The sequence below is a fragment of the Ascidia mentula genome, chromosome 3 (assembly GCF_947561715.1).
Source record: "Ascidia mentula chromosome 3, kaAscMent1.1, whole genome shotgun sequence".
Lineage (NCBI taxonomy): Eukaryota > Metazoa > Chordata > Ascidiacea > Phlebobranchia > Ascidiidae > Ascidia > Ascidia mentula.
The window spans coordinates 161578-180688 of NC_138568.1; the positions used below are offsets into that span (position 1 = coordinate 161578).

Below are 19111 nucleotides of genomic sequence, written 5' to 3' on the forward strand. Positions count from 1 at the left end.
AAAGCTTGACCCCGACGTGATTTGAACACGCAACCTTCTGATCTGGAGTCAGACGCGCTACCGTTGCGCCACGGAGTCTCACACTAACCGGCCGCGGTAACACGCTTATCTACGCGCATAATTCCAGCTCTTTCTCACCATCGCACGATTCAACGCGATTGAGTAAATTGTTTTGCCTGCGGACATATAAGCGGCCGGCACGTAAATATTATTTGCCCTCCAAGATCACAACCTTTTCTTCACCATCAACAAAACTCCTGTTTAGTATTTCATGGATATGGGTTATGACATCACCAACAGTGACGTTTTATTTGAGAAATTTGGGTAAAATGCGTGAATATAAGCGGTGCCAAAAAAAAACTGGAAATCACAAAGTTGTGATGCTAAAAAAAAAATGAAACAGAAAATTGTATCCAATGAGTGGTGGGCCAAACTGATGTGCAAGGAATAACAGAATATCCACCCAACACAAACATCATATAACTGCAAATTACAAGATTTTTTCCTGATAAACACTTGCATACTTTAACTTTTGATTATATAAATTTGCTTTAAATTGCAGTAGATATGATGTCAATGCTGAGGTGCAAATTCAATGGGTCTATTTACAAATGCTTTATACGGGGGGTGGGGAAATATATACAGTGTGTTGGGTGCAAAGAAAATACTTGCCCAACATTCTTACAAAATACACAAGTGGTGAAAACCACCACAAACACTCATAACATCCATAATATTTTGTGCACCTAACATAGGGTAGGCAAAATGTTTAGCAATTGCTGGCTTGGGCGTACCAAAATTTACTACAAAGGCAGTACAAAAAACAGATAAGGCTTTTGAGTAATATCTGTGCTACTACAAAAAGATTCATACGAAGAATTTCAACAGGTTTTAAGCATGATTTCCTGTTGACGGTGCAGATCATTTCACTGCAATTGTGGAAAGCATATTTTTGCATAACTTTCATTTTGGAATTTTCAATCATGCCAAGATTCACCATAACCAACTTCCTTCATCTGATCACATGATCATGCAGCTGTTCTCCCCTTCCTGGCGAGGGGTTTCCTACACAAACATTGTCGAAGTGTTAGCAGTTAAACAGAAACAACAAAAATTTTTAGTGCTGAGAACAAAAAAAGCCTTTAACTGCAAAAAGAATTGAAACAAAATAAAAAAAATTGTATTAAAAAACATAATTTACAACGAAAGCGAAACACTTGATATTGTGGCATGCATAGACGTTTGTTGCCCGGCAACCATTACCTGCTCGTGCAACAAATCTTGCATTCCTACCTTCACTGTTTGTTGCTTCTCCACTGTCTCAAAACCAGACGTCTCCTGCAAACAACCCACACAAAATAAACCAAATTACATGAGCCATGATTGGCCAAAACACCATGCAAGAAAGTTGAAAAACACTGTTTTCATGAAATGAAACCAAATAAACAAAAGATGACAAACTAATGCTTCTACAAATTTTCTGAACTCAGAGTAAAAGTAACTTATTCACAAATAAACAAACACTGTCATTCACTTGTTGAAAACTTAGTGAGGAATTTGGAAGAAGAATGGAGCAAACCTGTTTGCGAGATTTTGATTCGACTTCTTGCTGTATAATCACCCTCTTCCTCTTCCTGCGGGCCCGAGTTCGTGTTTTGGATCCTGAACCCTCAACCATGGGGCTCGGACTCAAATTCAACCTTAAAAAAGAATAGACTTAATTTGGTGGAATGACAATGGTTGAAAATGCACAACAAAAATATGACAATCTGAGCCAATAAAAATTCACACACATTCAATTATATTTTAAGTTTCTTATTTTGCCCAAACTTATCTTTTTATCCAACGTTTATGGGATTTTCTTATTTCAGTGAAATATATTTGTCTTATGCGAAGGTCGACAGATTTTAACCTCGGAAACATAACTTTCCATAAATGTAGTCAATAACAAAGGGTGGAAACCATTGCAACCACACAAGATGAGAATATGGAATGATTCCTGGGAACGGTTAACAGGAATTTCACTCAAACCTCTGTTCCTCCTCCTCAAGAAGTTTTCTGTAAACTCCGATCTCGTGATCAAGTTTAATCTTCATCTCCATCAGCTCCATATATTCCTTTTCCATCTTCGCAAACTGCTCCCGAGCTTCATCACGCTGTTTCTCGGCAACCATCACAGCAGAAATACGAAGCTCACGTTCAGTTTCAATCTGACCTTCCAGGTCTTGAAGCTTGTTGCTCAAATTGTTGTTCTGTATTTTAACATAAGTCCAACATTTTACTAAAAATAAAATCTGTGTTGTTCTTTGAAATTGCCCTTACACTAGCTGGAATTGTCAGAATCTACACTTATTATGTTACCGACTCTACTGATGTCAAAACTTTACTGAACAAAACTACAAGTGGATATAATATTTTGCTGCCTTGCACTAAAAACCTGTCTGATTGAAATTTGCAAAACCTGTTTAATTGCAAACTAAAATGTCTAACTATATCCGACCTCATCCAAAAGTTTCCGAACTTTTACAACCTGGATTTCCTCACTCTCCTTAACCTGTGTGAAAATAAACTTGATACACTGAATGCAAATAAATATATAACAAAGAAAATATTGTTTATAAACATACTTAACTGTATCATCATGTAATCCTGTGGCTCCAAACCTTAATTGTACCACATTCTACTGGTTGGGAGCCACTAACTTAATCAAACCATGTACGAATGCAACAAGTCCAAGCGAAACTACCTGACTCTGCAGAGACTTGATTGTAATTTGGAGTCTTTCCACTTTCATCTCATAGGATTTAGTCGACTCCCCAGATTTCAGCTGATGTTTCCTGGTCAAGTCAAGTTCTTTTGACAGTTTCTCAATCTATTTGAACAAAGTCTTGTTTTAGGACTTTTAGACATTGGGCTTTAGATGTATGTGCAATTATTTGGATAAAAACACCATGAAATACCCAACATTTTATTCAAAAAGTAAAATTTGTTTGGAAAAATGTTGTGATTAGTTACATTAAAGTCTCTCTTTTTATTGTTTATGTTTTATTTTTCTAAACAACCTTGGCAGAATATTGATATTCCAAATCCTCTCTCATCTGTTCAAGATCAGCGGCTTGCTGCTCCCTGAGGTCCAACATCACATATTCAAGTTTGCTGTCATATTCACCCTTTGCACGGGCGTCAATCTCCGTCAAACTAATCGTGTGACGTTTCCTCACTTCAGTAACTTCCTGCAAACATTTATTGTGATGTCACAATCAGGACATAATACAGTTTCTAAGTACAATGTTAATCATGTTTGCGTTCCACAGTGTTGTATGTAAATGAAACATATTTAATGTCAAAAGAAAATTGACAACACATATACACAATAGAACTGTCGTTTTTGCGCTTACATACAACAGGACTTACTTGAACAGCCCCTATTAATACAACAGACACAGATATTAACTAATAAGTATTTGTGATCCAACTATGATGGTAACTGATATTTACATACAACAGTTATATATTTGGTAACCTCTTGGTAAAGCCTCTCCTTAAACAGTAGCTCCTCTCTCACGGACTGCAACTTGTTTTCAAAATCCACTCGTTGAAGAGTTTCAGCTTCAAGAAGTTTTTGAGTATTTTCCAATTCATTCTGCAAGTCGTGCAACTTTGCTTTCAAACTCTCTGCAACAAAAATATCAAATTAAGATGAAATTGCAAAAAACAATTCACAAAAGATTAGTTCATGTGATAACAGTTTCTTGTGTTCTGTGGCAATGTAAAAACAGTAAAATTCTCACCCAATTCTTCTTTGTAAGCGTCTCTCTCCCTCAAAACAATCGAGAGTTGACTGTCTTTGTGTGAAAGTCTTGCTGTCACCTCTTTCAACTTAACTTCCAATACAGAGTTGTCGTGTTCCAGCTCATTAGCTCTGCACAAACCATACAAGAAATCAATGTCCTGACAAACTGATCAATTAATTCAGTGGAAACAATTGTCTATGAATGTATAGTAATGTTGTCATAACAAAGTGGTCAGGTGAATAAAAGTATATCAGAACTTAACAATAGGAGTTTAGAGACGGAAACAGTCACCGTGCAAATATACTCAGTATAAAGTTGGACTGGGTTTACTGAAAAGTTACCTGAATACAATCGTAAAAAGATTAAAACCCAAAAGCAAATATGGCCGCAGTAATTGGTGAAAACAAAACCTAACAAGCCGACTGGAAAATTGGCGGGAAGCGTAACAAAGGACTTGTTACGACGTCACAATCGTACTACTGCTCCCTACACATACGTTAGGAGAATAGAAGAGAGAGGCGAGAGCGGGGAACAAAGAGTGACATTTACATGGCAGAGAATTATTTCGGGTGCCGCCGGTTTTTGGATGCTCGGCCGAGTATGAATAAAATGGTGGCATCTGGCGTATTTCTCACAAAACTTGCTGCGCTGAAACGATGAAGCGAAACTGTGCTGGTAAACGCACCGTCACTAACTTATTAGTGATTATAACGCGTTGAGTAGTTCGGGTTATTGTTAAATTTAAAAATGTTAAACGAACATTAAACTCATCATAACTTCCTGTTAAATTATTCTGTAAAAAAATCATCACGCCGACTCATTAAAAACGTCATTAAACCCAACGTCAGCCCGACAGACAACAAAACATCGATATGCGGTGGTTTCGCCTTTGTTTGTGACGTCATAATTGCACACTGGGCAGGGAAAGTTTACCAGAGTTCATTTCATATTCAATTTAGATTTGCCCGCAAGAAACGGGGTCATTATTGTTGTTTGTCTCGCTTCCAGAGAAACTCCGTGGCTGCCTTGTATGCGGCAAGTATGACAATTGGGCCAGAAAGTTCGCCACATATCCAGGGGCAGCAGGTAGAACCCGACATTCCACATAAATCACGTGACCGGCTTCCCGCCAAAACCACCAGCGTGATGACATTTGTTGGAACAAGTCTATATGTTGTTAGATGCGCCGCGATAGTTCCACCATTATATAAACCACTCGCACACAAACGTACATTTGTAAATACACCAGGGAATCAAGAAAATGGTCAGAAATACCCAAGGGACATTCTACAACAAACAGGTGCATATACAAACTTCCCTTCATCATGGTAGCTACACTTTTGTGTTTGTTTGCTTCCATATGAAATATTTTAATATTTTTACAAAGTTTTACCTGTTTTTTTCACTCTCTGCTTTTTCCTTGTAGGAGCCGACCTCAAGTTGCAGTTGTGCTTTCTCCTTCGAAAGTTCATCGAGAAGTCTTCGTGCTTCAGCCAATTCGCTCTCATAAATCCCCTTCATATTATTTACCTGCGGCAAATTTAATTCATTTAATACAGAGCCCATGTCTTTTGTTACACTTTCACCCTCGCGGACATTTATCACACAACACAATAAAGAGGAACCAAAACCACGAAGTTAGTGGAACATTGGATAGTGATCGTAACTAGAGTAGTGTGGATTTTGAAATAACAATCACTGCTGAGCGTCCTACAACAACTGTGAAAACGAACAATACAATTACAGTGAAACAGGTTTTCAAGGTATATACATTTCAAAATAAATGTTAGAAATTTATTGAAAGACTTTCAGTTTAATTCAAAATGAAACAAAATAAACTATTTTAGTTATTGTACACTAAAGTCTAACTGGTGTCCAAACCTCAGAAGATGAAGATTCCTCATAGCTTGTAATCTGAAATTGCAACCGCGAGTTCTCAGTTTCAAGCGAACGAACTTTCTCAACATAAACAGCAAGTCTATTGTTGAGGTTGATCATCTGAGCTTTCTCATCTCGACGATATGCTAATGCCGGACTAAGCGGTGTTGACGGTTCAGATCTACAACAATTCAATCATGTTAATTCAATGTACTCAACATATTATTGTCACAAGTTCTACGTTCTTAATATATTATAGTCACAAACTGTCAAAAGTATTAACTTTAGGGTCAGGACGAAATATATATCACATAAAACATCCAACTTACGTTTTATGTTGTTGCTTTGGAGTCGCCATGTTTCACTCTAACCACAAGCACAAACCTATTTCAAAAGTTCTAACCAAATATAATTGGAAAATATGTAATGTTGTTATATATAAATATACCAGATTGGAAAGTTTGTTTTTTGCGCGGAGGATTTCGTTTCGGCGATCGTTAATTGCGCGGACGATCGCAACGTTTTTTGTATGTTAATGCATGAGCTTATTAATATTGCGCGGATTATCGGCGAATTTTCGCAAAAGTGCACGGAGGATATATCCTCCGCGCACGACATTTTTTCCAGTCTGGTAAATATATATCACATATTTGTTAATGTAACACTTGTAAACAGGGGTTTCCTTAATGTTCAGGAGCAAATATATATTCAGTTGGCAAGAAACAAACCCAGTAAAAGTACTACTACCCCAGGGGTTCTTAACCTGGGGTCCATGGACCCCCAAGGTGTCTGAGAAGACGCATTGAGGGGTCTATAGAACGAAATACAATTATTCCGAAAATCCACGTATTTTCCTCTGTCCATAAGGTTTCACTGTCCACGAATTTTAATTTTTCGACATTTGCAATGTGTTTCTTGCAAAGGGGTCCATAGCTTTTCAAAGAATGTTTTAGGGGTTCGTGATCCAAAAAAGGTTAAGAAACACTGTACTACCCCATCCCACCGATAACAAATCTTTGGTGCCAGTGATTGCATTTATGTGTGCAAGTATTTTGTGCAAAACACTTTTTTTCTGGTGGTATTGCCATACATAGATAACACCAATAAGCAAGACATGTAAGTGAAAAAGCATTCATTTGAAACATTAAAAGAGCGTTTGGAGATAAAACAACAAAAAGATGGCTCTTGTAAAATAACATACAAAATTACATCATGAACTTATTTTACAATTATTAAAATTTTATGATGGGGCATGTTAAGCAGATCCAAGTGCAATTATCAGTTGAAACAAAACTAACTTTAACAATGCGCTTTCGACTACAGTTTTAGGTACAAATAATCACAAAAACAAATATTTAAATAAAATATCTATACAAAAATATACCCTGTTTATAATAAATAAATATTGTGCGACTTGTTTCGACCTTACGAGTTACGACAGATCACAGATGGTGATCAACTTAAATATGAGTGCCTGATTTTATAAACCTCATTGTTATATCGGTGAACATGTCATTTTATTTTGCATATTTATCTTTCATACGCGTTCAAGTTCTTATTGTGCAAAATAAAATAAAATAAAATTAAACATTGAAGAACTTGCAGCAAACCGCGTTTTACCATAGTATACTCTTATGGTAGTGCAACGGCTCCTCTTTTCTTTGTTTGTTTTATTGTCTGTGGGAAACTCCGTCACGCATGATTTCCAGGAGATCAAATGCGACTTTTTGCATACGAAGAGATAGGAAACTCACATATAAATTGGAATTACTAAAAACGTGGGTAGAGTTTCGAGCTGAATTTTTAGTATGTTAAAATAAGTATTATACTGATTCAAATGGGTAAAAAAATAATAAAAAAATCATTTCCTTTTTGAAATAACGCATCGTTTTTCTGAAGAATTTTTTGAAGGCCGTGTGCAAATGGAATTAAAAAGCGTAAGTATGAACCTTTACATTTGTTTTTGTTGTTAAGTGTGTTTCAACATGAATGTGCTGACGTAATCTAACTGTGACGTAATCATAACGTAGTTTGTTAGTACTGATATGGCTAAAACCGCTTTGTTTGTTGTAAAATGACATTTTAAGGCAAAATAACGTAGTCTGCCACAAGTAGACTATATTTTGAAGTTATTCTGGGTGTTCAGATATTTATAAATGTGCTGCTAATCTATTTTTGCATGTATCTTACATCTTGATGTAATATTTTAATAGGGTTTGATCATTTGTATGTGTGAATATGTATCAAAAACTAAGTGACCAAACAAAATTAGTAGATTGTGGTATTATGTCACAAGTTCGCATGTTGCAGTTTAAAGTAAAACTCTACTTAATCTGTCTTCCTTGACTAAATTTGTATGTCCAAATTATCACATCCTATTTTGCCAGAACAAGACAGAAGTAAAAAAAATTCAGACAATCTACAGGATTCTCAGATGAAGAAACAAGATTTTTGTACCAATCTCCAGAAATTTATATCATTTGAATTCTGTCTCTGATGAAAACATTTAATGTGTTCATATATTAAAATTATTGTAAGTTGTATGGTGTATGATAATAAATTATAAATCAAAATGTATGACTAACTCCTGTCTAGTAAAACCAATCACCACACAAAAAGTAAACAGGATACTTTGTTTATGTACAATTGCAAAGGAAATACTCATTTCATGCTAGCATCAGAATATATTTCAACAACATGAAACCCAAATCTTCTTTGAAAAAGACATTTTTGAATCTAAGTTAACAGGCACATTATGTATTGCTTATTTTTTATCTAGTTTTGTTTCTCCACACTGTGAATTTTGTAAACAACAACCTAAAAGAGTTCATAAATATGTTTATGTATGGCAAATACACACAAGATTACATCTACACAACAAGCTAACTCACATAGAAAAAACTGTAGGTGATTATGAAACATATCATATTACAAAAATTTGTATGTGTATTCTTCAAGTTTTTCAAAATATTTTTGTCTGTGACAGGCTACTTAACTTCACCAGTTTCGCAGCCCCAAAGCATTTCGACCTTTGGTCATCTGATGATCTTTATTGTTTGCATAATTGCTTGTAGTTAGGAATTGAATCTTGCATGAAAATCACAATAGCTAAAAAAACGCATTTTTACACTATAGGATACCTTATAACCATATTTCTGCCTGTAAAATGACGTCATGATTACGTCACTAGATTTATTACGTCAACACAGGTACGTCGATACATACTTAAACCAAATATTACGTAAGGTGGTATACTTACACTTTAAAACTTCCATTCACACATGATGTCCAAAAAACTAATCAACAAAACATCACCGTACCTCGGAAAGAAGGGTAGGAAATATTTAATATTTTTAATTATTGGAATCAATATAGTACTAACTTTAACATACTAAAAATTCAGCTCGAAACTCTACCCACGTTTTAAGTAATTCCAATTTATATGCGAGTTTCCTATCTCTTCGTATGCAAAAAGTCGCATTTGATCTCCTGGAAGTCATGCGTGACGGAGACAATGGTTGCACTACCATAAGAGTATACTATGGTTTTACTAAAAACCATCCCTGTTCCACATGAGTAATTTCCATCGACATCATACGACTAATTTGAAAAAAAACATAGCCTTCGTCCCAAAAAGTATTTTTTTGTTTTTGATTTTGTTTATTTGCAAAATTCCACATAAACTTTTTTTCTTACGTCGCAACAATAACTGATTATCTTTATCCATGCAACAAACAGGGTCAGTTTAGTTTAGTGGTTCAAACTTTTTTGGCTGCCCCCCGACAAAAGATATTTCGATTCAAGAACTTTCATTTTTTTCACGCATCAAATCCAGGTGTTTAATGTGTGGATTAGTGGATGACAATTCGACAATTCGACAATTCGACAATGCACATTGTGGGTCGTGTTTGTTTCGTGCTTTTGTTTTCACACTCGCGTGCAAATAGCAAGTAAAAGTCAACATCATAGCCATTATCGCATCACAGTTATCATTGTTTCTAAATTGACATTCGGCTCTCGTAGCGCAGTAATATTTCATGCAATAGCATGATTGCCCCACTGAGCAGGTCCTTGCTTAGCGATCACAGCTAACGTATTGCGATTATATTGAGGTTTGCAGACTTGGCAGCCCAGGAAACGCAGATCAGCCACATTTTCCTGACAAGTCGGGGCAAGATTTGAAAAATCAAGCTCCCGGTGAGGTTTGAACTCACGACCCTGGGCTAACCAGGCCCAACACTCTGCCAACTGAGCTACAGGAGCTCAGAGGTTTCATGGGTATATTGTGGCCAAGGATTTGGAGCAAAGTTTATTATATCCTCGTCTTCATTTTTCGCTTTATTGTGGTCGCAGGTATTGCAATCGCAGGTATATAATGGGCACCCTGTGCTATGTAATAATTTAAATCGTAATGTTGAAACACTTGCTATATATCCAGTGTTTAACAAAAGATTTGTTAAAGTGAAAATGGTTTACACAGGAGACAAACTTGAAGAGGTTGCACAGTTAATTTAGACCGAATACACTTGTTATAATCAAATTGTGCGGCATCAAATTGTGCGGCATTTATTGGCTTTTATCTCTATAACGTTTATTTACATATAAAATTAGCAAACCGAGCTGTAGACAGCTCATGGTAAAATTTGTTTGAAAAATATACTTTTACGTTTTTGAAAAAAATAGCCTAAAAAAATCATCATATTTTTTCAAAAAAAAACATCCGCCATCTGATTAGAATCATAACGTTGTTATCGCGTTACCACGAGGTTGATTTTGAAAGTTTTGTCAACGCAAATTGGGCAACATTAGATCAACGTAATTTGATGGACGTTTTCCAAACGTTGATTTTTATATGTTTATAGAACGTTGCTGAGCTAACATAACTTTCAAGTTTGCTTTTGTTGCTCAGCTTGTGTTTATTTCGTTAACGTACAACATTTTCCCAGTAGCCAATACTGATAACCAATACACAATTGTTATATTTTGACTTTGGAGCTACATCATAGGTACACAATATTTCCAGAAGTGAATTTATTAGAGTACATTATACAAGCACATATAACCTTTATTGCGACAACGAGTCGTCTAAAGATGCACACAAGACGATTTTGTAAACGGGGTGAACTTGAATTTCATATTCTGTCTGCAGCTCTCGGATTATTATGGCTCTTTTGCGCATATAACATGAAGAACTTATTGTGTAAACTAACTGGGAAATTGTGGCGGTTCAAGTATTTGGAAACGAATTTCGCGCTTAACTCAGATAGTTTGTTTGCTATTTGACTTTGTGAAGGATGATTCGAAAACGTGTTAATTAACAATCGCCAGTCCACCTCGACTCAAACAGCAGTTGCATCACGGTTAGTTTTTTTTATAATTTTGGAAAAGCCCGTGCTCCACTATATCATACGATGCAAAATTTTACACAGTATTGCAACAAGGATTTCAATGTGTGCAGGTCAATAGCACAGCGCGACCGTCGTGCCTTGGGTTTTACGACGATATGCTTGTTTTAGCTTTTGTCTTACACAGTGCTGATCTCTGTTCCAACATACCTCTGTTACTGCAGAACTAACTTCACTTGTGACCTGTTTTTATGTGGATATTCCATGAGATGGCAAATCCCGGACAACTTTGGCAAAAGTCCGTAAAAAATAACGAAAATAACGAAAAATAACGAAGACCATAATTTAAATAAAGCAACTTCATAAATCCTGCCGTTTTACTGATTTAATGCAAAGAAGATACTTCATTACAACATATTGGCTGTCATGTTATATCCACATTGTACATTGGTCGCGATGTAGCCTATTTCACAGCGCCCAGTTCATAACCAAAGATTGTGGTAACCAACGGCAACACTTACGTGGGATAATAGCGCATACAAGGCACGCCAAGCTGGAATTAAGCCTTTTTTCCTGACAAGTCTTTGTGAGACAAAAAAAAACACGCTTTCCGTGAGGTTTGAACTCTTGACCCTGGGCACACCGGGCCCCTGCTCTTCTGCCTGAGGGAGCCCCGTCAGGCATATTTTTTAGGCAGCGTATTTTCAATGCTTTGTTGCTGGAAGTATTAGTCGAAGATATTTTTAACGGTAAACTTATATATTTTCGTAACCTGAAGAAAAGTAAATCGCACATCACAGCCTTGAGTCAAACAAACAAACAAAAAATACCCTCTTGAAAATCATGAGACACTAAATAAACACAGGAACAAAACAAACACTTCAATCAGGTTAATAATTGCAAATAAGCTGCTGATGTCTTGCACTATAAAAAAAATGTTGGCTATTGATTGGGTGCGAGTGTCTGGTCTTTTGCAATAACAATTAAACGATATGTCTTAGTCTTCAAAATGTATTAAAACTTTTAACACTTGCAGTTTCATTGGTTTTTTTACCAAAATGTTACAAACAAAAGCAGAAAACATTGCATAAGTAGTGATGAAAACACAAAAAATGCCTGAAAATAGCATTTTACTCTGTTTCGTTAAGTTTATAAATTCTGGAAAAATGACAATGCAGATTATATCAATCTAAAGCAAATTGTTGCACAAACAAAAGTCCATTGGACTAGTTTAATGATAGCAGTTCCTTCATAGCCTTATATGTTGTGTAAGCAATGGCTTGCTGGGGGATAACCCTGATATAGTTTATTGAAAGACCACGGTATAACCCTCTAATTACTCCATCATTTTTGTACACAGCAGATAATGTCGACCACATGGATCGATATTGATGAGAGTCAGGAAGAACGTTGGCTAGTTGCATTCTTCTTCTTGCAACATCAAACGGATAAGATGCAGTTTGTGAGATAGCACCCGCTATACCACCATTAATAAACGAGGTAAAAAGTTCATACAAAAATGATTTTAATGGGCTAGCAGTAGGTCTTGACTTTGAGTGAGATATTGATGTTACATCTTCGAGTGATTTGTAAACAAGCCAAGATGCTCCAGCATATGGAACCATTCCTATGAGTGTTGGGGAGATTCCTCGATAAAATGCAACCAAACCACCCTCCTGGCTAAATATTTGAGAGAATGCTGATCGGATACCGTTGTACCGGTGTTCACCTGATATTTGAAAAGCCAAGCGAGCACGAACCATGTCCAGTGGGTAAGTTGCTAACACCGATGAAATTCCAGCTGATGAACCAGCAAGAGCTTTATTTAATTTCCACTCTCCTAGGGTGTTGTTGTAAAATGTCAAATACTTTTCAAATGAGTAAAACTGTATTGAAGCATAGGGGAATATTCTTATCATCATCATTGTATTTCCTTTCCATAACGACAAAACTCCTTCTCTTCGGCAGATTTCTTTCATACACTGAAACACCCCAAAATCTTTGTAGTAAGGGCTTTTTGCTTGAAGCAGAATCTTTGTTCTGTCCAGTGGTGCAATGCATGTTTTTGCGCAACATCCAGAAATTCCTCCAGCAAACAACCTCTTGATTTCTTTGCCCATCACGGGTTAAACTGTTGTCATAGTATAATATCTAATTAGGTCTTAAACTTATGTGGAAGTTTGTATAACTAATAAAAGAAATTCAAAAATAATAACAGCAAAAACAAATAAAAATCAGCAAAGCCACAACACAATGCAATGCAATTAGTAAATCATTTCTTAAAATGCTTCTAGTGCAACTGGAGACAATTCATTTTGGCTCAGAAGTGCAATCAAAGTTAAATTGTCACAAAATAACTTTACCTGGGTTTAAATGACCAAGGTAACCTTACTTGCGACTAGTATGATTATATGCTTCACAAAATCTATCCACTGTCACCACAGACATAAACCACACGCTCAGTTTAACAGTCGCCACGCAGCTGTTCTGTGCTCGTTACATAGCGTAGGCAGACGTACATTTCAACGTATAGCAAGCAACCATTACTCATCAATCCATCTACAGAATTTCACAACAACATGCTAACATTCAAGCGATATGAGCATGTCAACCATTCTCGCTCGCGCTAAATGACATACCATCGCACATTAGTTAAACATTTACCCAATCAATAAGCAAAATTACTAAGATAAGCGCGCATAAGTTGTCGAACCGACGCTTGTTACACTTGTTCACCCACGTGAAACGCATAATGATGATGCAGCAAAATGCTTGCGTAACAATGACCTCAACTAAAAACATCGCGTGTTGTTGTTGAGTAAATCCTTGTGTAACAAATATTACGTTTGTCACAACTCACAACCACCGTAAAATGAGGTTACGTTTCGTGAGTAATGCAATGACCAATACCTTTAATCTGCAATACTATAAGTTTAAATATTTATCTCAATCATTTTCATCCAAGCTTTTTGTGTTTTGCAACAATTTTGTTTTACGTTTGAAAAATTTTGTTTTTCTACTTTTTGTTTCGCAATATTTTTTGACGTGATTATATCTTTCACCTCATGGGATTTTACCCTACGAAAGGTAGTTACATGTTTTTAGATTTAAAATTTTTTATTTTACATAAAATTTAAAGCTTTTGTTTTATAATGCCTAATAATTACGTTTATGTGTGCAGACATATATTATTCGTTTAGTAACAGTGTGATAGAAGTGATTCCAGAAAGCAATGGAGGAGCCTCTGATCGTTGATGATATTCCGCAAGACTTATCTGAGGAAAGCACAAAGTTTGAAGAATTAAAAACTCCGGAGAAAATTATGACCGAAGCATCACGTGATAGTTCACCTGCAACACCCCGTGATGATGTCCCTACTATTGCAGGTAGCACCATGTTATGAATATGTATCATATGATCTCTTTGCTGTTTTCATAATAAACTAGGTCATGAAGTTTCTATGGTAACCAATAAAAAATTTACGATAAAAGCACCCTAAGAAAGTTAAATATTTTGATGTCGAAGTGTGCTGTCACTTCGTTAACTTTTCATTTGACTTGTAATAACATTTGTTGTATGGTTGTATCCAAGTCACACATGTTGTTTTGATACCAGACTGGAAAAAATGTCCTCCGCACACTTTTGCGAAAATTTACCGATAATTCACGCAATATTAATAACCTAATGCATTAACATACGAAAAACGTTGCGACCGTCCGCGCAACTAACGATCGCCGAAACTAAATCCTCCACACAAAAAACAAACTTTCCAATCTGGTTTTGATACAGTTGGAAGCATCGAAAGTTATTCAAGCTCTGCATCAAGTACCCCTAGAGATGAGTCATCTTCTGGGAGTCCTTCTCCAATTCCTGATGAATTTGTTGGTGAAAATGGAATACAACCAAAGCCAAAAGTTAAGCTAGGTACAAGATTGTTGTCTACAAAACCTTGTATGTTTTCACTATTTAATATTTGAACATGCAGTGTATTTATTTATTTCCAACTACAGTCTGGTTTATGTTATTCAGGGAAAGACATCAGTTTGATGATGCAAGCCCTTAACAGCCTGCAAAGCCCAGAAGAAAAAATTGCTGCACTTTGTAAAAAATATGCAGACCTTCTTGAGCAGCAGAAGATTGTTCAGAAACAACTTCGTCTAAGTCACCGCAAGCAGGTTGGTTCGTGTAAAGTGTTTGGCACAAATGTGTCTTGAAATGATTTTGTGTTCAGTCACAAACTCAAAAAGAAAAGGAAAAACTCCAAACTGAAAGCAACAAAGCAGTTCTTGCAAAAGGTAAATTGGAAAACTTGGCTCGGGAACTTCAAAAAAGGAACAAATCACTTCAGGTTCGATGTTTAATTTGTAAAAACATACGAAATCTTGAAGTGGGGTTTTGTTTTAAGGAAGAACAAACCAGAAAATCAATGGAAGAAGTTACTTTAAGGCAAGAAATGGCCTCAAACTTCCAGGTTGGTCTTCCTTAGGATTAGCTTGGTTTTGTATTTGTTTGCGAGGAACACAATCCCAATATTATTCTACAATGAGAAACTGTGAAAAGTTACTTTGTCCTTTTTTATGCAGTCGACTGTGAATCGAATCGAAAGCCAAATGCGGACTGCTGTTGAAGGAAGTAAACAGATTCAATCTGAAAATGAGAAGATGGGGGGAAAGTTAAATGAAATTGTTTCTTATCATAAGAATAGGGAAGAGGTTAGTTGTTATTCAATATCGACATTAAATGTAACCTACCACATTAATCATTCTTAGCTGTTAGGACTGTGCAACATTATGTGATTGAACTAATATAACATTTGCGCGACATTTAATCTTGGTTTGTCTCATGGGATGAGATTTAATCCTGTTTGATTTCTATTGTTATTGTCGCAGGCGATGCAAAAGCTTCTGAAACAGTACGAGGAACACGAGAAACTGTTGACTGCAGAACTGGAGAAGACGATACTCGTGCAAGAAGAGCAGAAGGAGCAGGACAGGACAGAGAAAAAACAACTTCTCGAGCAACTTCTGGAGAGAAACCAACTTTATGAAAATAAACTTGTCCAGGAAAAAGAACTTCGTGCTCAGGTTGGTGAAGAAAGATTGTAGAAAAGTGTGGATCACCTTGTGATTTTCTTGCGTTGTTTCAGCTTGAATACTACTCAGATAAGTTTGAAGAGTTTCAGTCAACCCTCGAGAAAAGCAACAAAATCTTTACATCCTATCGAACTGAGATGGATAAGATGAGCAAAAAACTTAAGGCTGCCGACAAAGAGAGATTGAAAATACAGAAGAAATGGGAGGATGCCACGAAGGCACTTGCTGAAACTGTGGATTATGTAAGTGGAAATTTGAATAAAGAAGGTGCTTTTTTTCACTACATCGTTTTTGTTTTTTTAATGTTTTTATGCACTAACCCATGAAGTGTGACAAATCTTCTTACTAAAAAAATTCATGTTGGCTTCAGACACAACAACTTGAAACAAAACAAGCTCGTTTGGAGAAACTAAGTCGTGCTTTGCAAGCTGAACGGAACTCTCTCATCCAGAAAGTACGAGAGGTTGAGGGCGATGGAAAAGTGAAAAAACGGACAAACAAAAAAAACAAACAGGGTTAGTTTTTTTGATGGACACAGTATTTAGACTTTCAGTTCAACTAATATTGACAAAAAACAAACTATTATTGACTTTCAGTTCTCAAGTTTGTTTAATATGAAATGTTACAGATGCCTCGATGGATAGAAATGATTCCAACTCACAAGGGCAGAACACAGAGGGTGGAGGTGGATTACAAGTTGAAGAGAAATCAGATCAAAAAGATCCCGCTGTTGAGCAACCACCAGATGGTGAATCCACAAAAGTTGAAACTGGGATTGAAACAAATCAACCCCACCAACATCCAGTTGAACCAAATGAAAAAGAGGAGCCTGATGTTGATTCCAAGGATCATCTAGGGACACATGTAGAGGATTCAAATAAAGAAGAAGCATCCATTAGTCAGGAGCAAGTTAAAGGTGAACCTTCCACGCAAGATACCCCACCAGAGGAAAATGTAGAGGGATAAAGTTTTTCTGTCATGTTTAAATCTTCTTCCTTTCATTTGTGGATTGTTTTTTACTGAAGCATGCGACTGGTTTGTTTGGTGGGCGATCGTAAGAAGGTACATTTCAATCCTTTTGCATGTTAAAGACATTTAGCGAGTGAATAAACACAAAGTTGAAATCTTGTTGTATTTTATTAACGAGCATCAGCACGACCTCACAACTTTTTCCTCATCTCTCGAATAAAAAGGGCAACTGTTTGTTCCAGATCAACATACGAAGTTCACTGATGTCAACTTCCAGCCTAAACAATATTTTAATTTTTAAAACCAACCTTTATCCAGGAACAAAAATCTTTGCTTAAAAAAACTTACCGCCCGAAACTTTTTGCCATTCTTGCTGGGATTTTTACTTCTGAAAATAATTCAATGTTATCAGTAGCCACCAGGTGGAGCTAAACATTAGCAATCTTACCCTGAATATAACTTGGTTTTCCTCTTTTTGTCTTTTGAAGAACTTCCAGGTGTTGAAATTAGGTTTCCACTATTCTTACGACTTATTGGCGTATGAGGAGGTTTGGGCGTTTCCGACCTTTTAAATAACAAGTTAAGTTTTATTGATAATTAGCTTAACATCCATAAACTCAAATGAGAATTCAAAACCTTGAAGAACTTTCAGTTCCATTGCTGCTGTCTCCATCATTATCCACAATTCTTTCATCGCGAAGAGAAGAATTTTTTTCATCTTCCTGACCTAAAAACAAATTTCAAAATGTTGTGATTAAAACCAGGTACCCTTGTAACTAGAAAATCCATACAAACTATATATATGAGCGAAAAGAAACCCATGTAATATCTTGAAATGATTTCATTAAACTTACTCGTCGATTTCCTTATTGAATCCATCAACCCACTGACAGCGGACATTGAGGTGATAGAAGACTTGCTGAACAACCTTTCAGCTTCTTTAAACTTTCGATTTCTTCGGTCTCCTTTGCTATTCGTATTTCTTTAAACACAAAATACTAAATATAAACATATATGTTTCTTATATTCAATCCATCTTGACAAGTTTACACCAAAAACTGAATATATTTTATCAAAATCTTACTTATTGCTGGTCAGGTAGCGATCCCATCCTCTGATAATATTTCCATAAAGTTGGGTGTCTTCTAAATAACTTCCTTCAAATGCATAAATTTGCCGCTCCAGAGTCGCAAGAGTTTCCTAAATAATTATTGTGCTTATTAAAGCCCAGTTAAAACTATTATACCGATTGTCATTGGGTCATCTCATCGCAACTCCAACAGGCTTACCGCAATTTCGCCTTTTCTTTTCACTAATTCACCAAGCTCTGACCTTGTATCATGATTTTTGTGCGTCATTTCACGAATCAAATGCAAAACCAGAAGCCGTCAAAACAAAAAATCCCGGAAAACTTTCGTCTTGTTGAAAATAAACATATCAACCGCTTGGTGGCGACAATGCGGAAAAGCGACATAAAAATCGTGGTATTGCCCTTGTTTATCGGAAAATACTACTACGCCGGGTCACAAAGTTTTTTCCAAACTTGATCCACGTATAAGTCTGTGTAAAACAGAAATTTTAGTGATTTAGGTGTAAACAGAGTCAACACCTGTTATTTTTGTTGATAAATTTAACTTGAAATACTACACGAAAACGTAGCGTTAATATTCGCACAGATTTCTATGTCACATAGGCTCATATGTGGATCAAGTTTGGAAAAAACTTTGTGCCCCGGTGTAAAAGTATCTTCCTTGTTTATCAGTATGTCTACATATAAACCATAGAAACCAAACTACGAAGCTTCCAAATTAAATTTAATCTTAATGCCGTGACAAACAACGAGCAATTACATTCTTTTTGGGAAAATACATAGTAACACGTGTGTTTTTTGCAAGTTGAAACTTTGTGTCATTTTTTTGTTCGTGCCCCATTGTCATTGCGTACTGGGAAGATGTTATTTCATTTTAAAGCGATAAAATACGACAAAATCTAAATATCACAGATGCAGAAAAGCTATTTGGAATTCATTATG

At 36.1% G+C, this 19111-nt stretch overlaps 4 protein-coding genes and 1 non-coding gene across 7 annotated transcripts; 1 reads left to right on the top strand and 4 right to left on the bottom strand.

The window, feature by feature from the left end:
- Positions 1-6: 6 nt before the first annotated feature.
- Positions 7-78, bottom strand: Trnaw-cca (transfer RNA tryptophan (anticodon CCA)). Its single transcript has one exon. It is a non-coding gene; the product is annotated as a tRNA-Trp (tRNA).
- A 204-nt stretch (positions 79-282) lies between these two features.
- On the bottom strand, positions 283-6072 carry LOC145894158 (lamin-B1-like). Of its 2 annotated transcripts, none has more exons than XM_082982634.1 (11): positions 6002-6072; positions 5676-5853; positions 5188-5324; positions 3792-3922; positions 3524-3675; positions 3063-3233; positions 2747-2872; positions 2032-2252; positions 1580-1700; positions 1294-1338; positions 283-1065 (listed from the first exon to the last, which is right to left on the bottom strand). In XM_082982634.1, exons 1-11 carry the CDS (start codon positions 6028-6030, stop codon positions 1021-1023), a joined length of 1356 nt encoding a protein of 451 aa, XP_082838760.1. In that variant the 5' UTR covers positions 6031-6072; the 3' UTR covers positions 283-1020. The 2 variants fall into 2 exon arrangements, with proteins under 2 accessions (XP_082838760.1, XP_082838759.1); XM_082982633.1 differs by having other exon boundaries at positions 1264-1338.
- Positions 6073-11864: 5792 nt separating this feature from the next.
- Positions 11865-13204, bottom strand: LOC145894883 (mitochondrial coenzyme A transporter SLC25A16-like). The gene has a single exon (XM_082983550.1). It carries the CDS (start codon positions 13135-13137, stop codon positions 12244-12246), a length of 894 nt encoding a protein of 297 aa, XP_082839676.1. The 5' UTR covers positions 13138-13204; the 3' UTR covers positions 11865-12243.
- An 853-nt stretch (positions 13205-14057) lies between these two features.
- Positions 14058-17228, top strand: LOC145894201 (beta-taxilin-like). Of its 2 annotated transcripts, XM_082982697.1 has the most exons (11): positions 14058-14104; positions 14218-14403; positions 14807-14941; positions 15047-15192; positions 15249-15365; positions 15423-15488; positions 15601-15729; positions 15907-16101; positions 16164-16352; positions 16481-16625; positions 16739-17228. In XM_082982697.1, exons 2-11 carry the CDS (start codon positions 14250-14252, stop codon positions 17074-17076), a joined length of 1614 nt encoding a protein of 537 aa, XP_082838823.1. In that variant the 5' UTR covers positions 14058-14104; positions 14218-14249; the 3' UTR covers positions 17077-17228. The 2 variants fall into 2 exon arrangements, with proteins under 2 accessions (XP_082838823.1, XP_082838822.1); XM_082982696.1 differs by lacking the exon at positions 14058-14104 and having other exon boundaries at positions 14203-14403.
- On the bottom strand, positions 17229-18499 carry LOC145894202 (uncharacterized). Its single transcript, XM_082982699.1, has 7 exons — positions 18369-18499; positions 18164-18279; positions 17934-18061; positions 17716-17806; positions 17528-17644; positions 17428-17467; positions 17229-17357 (listed from the first exon to the last, which is right to left on the bottom strand). The coding sequence occupies exons 1-7, from the start codon at positions 18435-18437 to the stop codon at positions 17346-17348; spliced, it is 573 nt and encodes a 190-aa protein (XP_082838825.1). The 5' UTR covers positions 18438-18499; the 3' UTR covers positions 17229-17345.
- Positions 18500-19111: the final 612 nt, after the last annotated feature.

Bases quoted from the DNA above. Each gene is read 5' to 3' on its own strand.
- LOC145894158 (XM_082982633.1), bottom strand. From the start codon at position 6,030: ATGGCGACTCCAAAGCAACAACATAAAAC. The intron at 2,873-3,062 runs GTTGTTTAGAAA...TTGTTCAAATAG, and splicing joins AATATCAATATTCTGCCAAG to ATTGAGAAACTGTCAAAAGA. The intron at 1,066-1,263 runs GTAATGGTTGCC...ATGTTTGTGTAG, and splicing joins AAGATTTGTTGCACGAGCAG to GAAACCCCTCGCCAGGAAGG.
- LOC145894883 (XM_082983550.1), bottom strand. From the start codon at position 13,137: ATGGGCAAAGAAATCAAGAGGTTGTTTGCTGGAGGAATTTCTGGATGT.
- LOC145894201 (XM_082982697.1), top strand. From the start codon at position 14,250: ATGGAGGAGCCTCTGATCGTTGATGATATTCCGCAAGACTTATCTGAG. The intron at 14,942-15,046 runs GTACAAGATTGT...TATGTTATTCAG, and splicing joins AAAGCCAAAAGTTAAGCTAG to GGAAAGACATCAGTTTGATG. The intron at 15,366-15,422 runs GTTCGATGTTTA...TTTTGTTTTAAG, and splicing joins AAAGGAACAAATCACTTCAG to GAAGAACAAACCAGAAAATC.
- LOC145894202 (XM_082982699.1), bottom strand. From the start codon at position 18,437: ATGACGCACAAAAATCATGATACAAGGTCAGAGCTTGGTGAATTAGTG. The intron at 18,062-18,163 runs GTAAGATTTTGA...TTGTGTTTAAAG, and splicing joins CGCTACCTGACCAGCAATAA to AAATACGAATAGCAAAGGAG. The intron at 17,468-17,527 runs GTAAGATTGCTA...AATTATTTTCAG, and splicing joins AAAACCAAGTTATATTCAGG to AAGTAAAAATCCCAGCAAGA.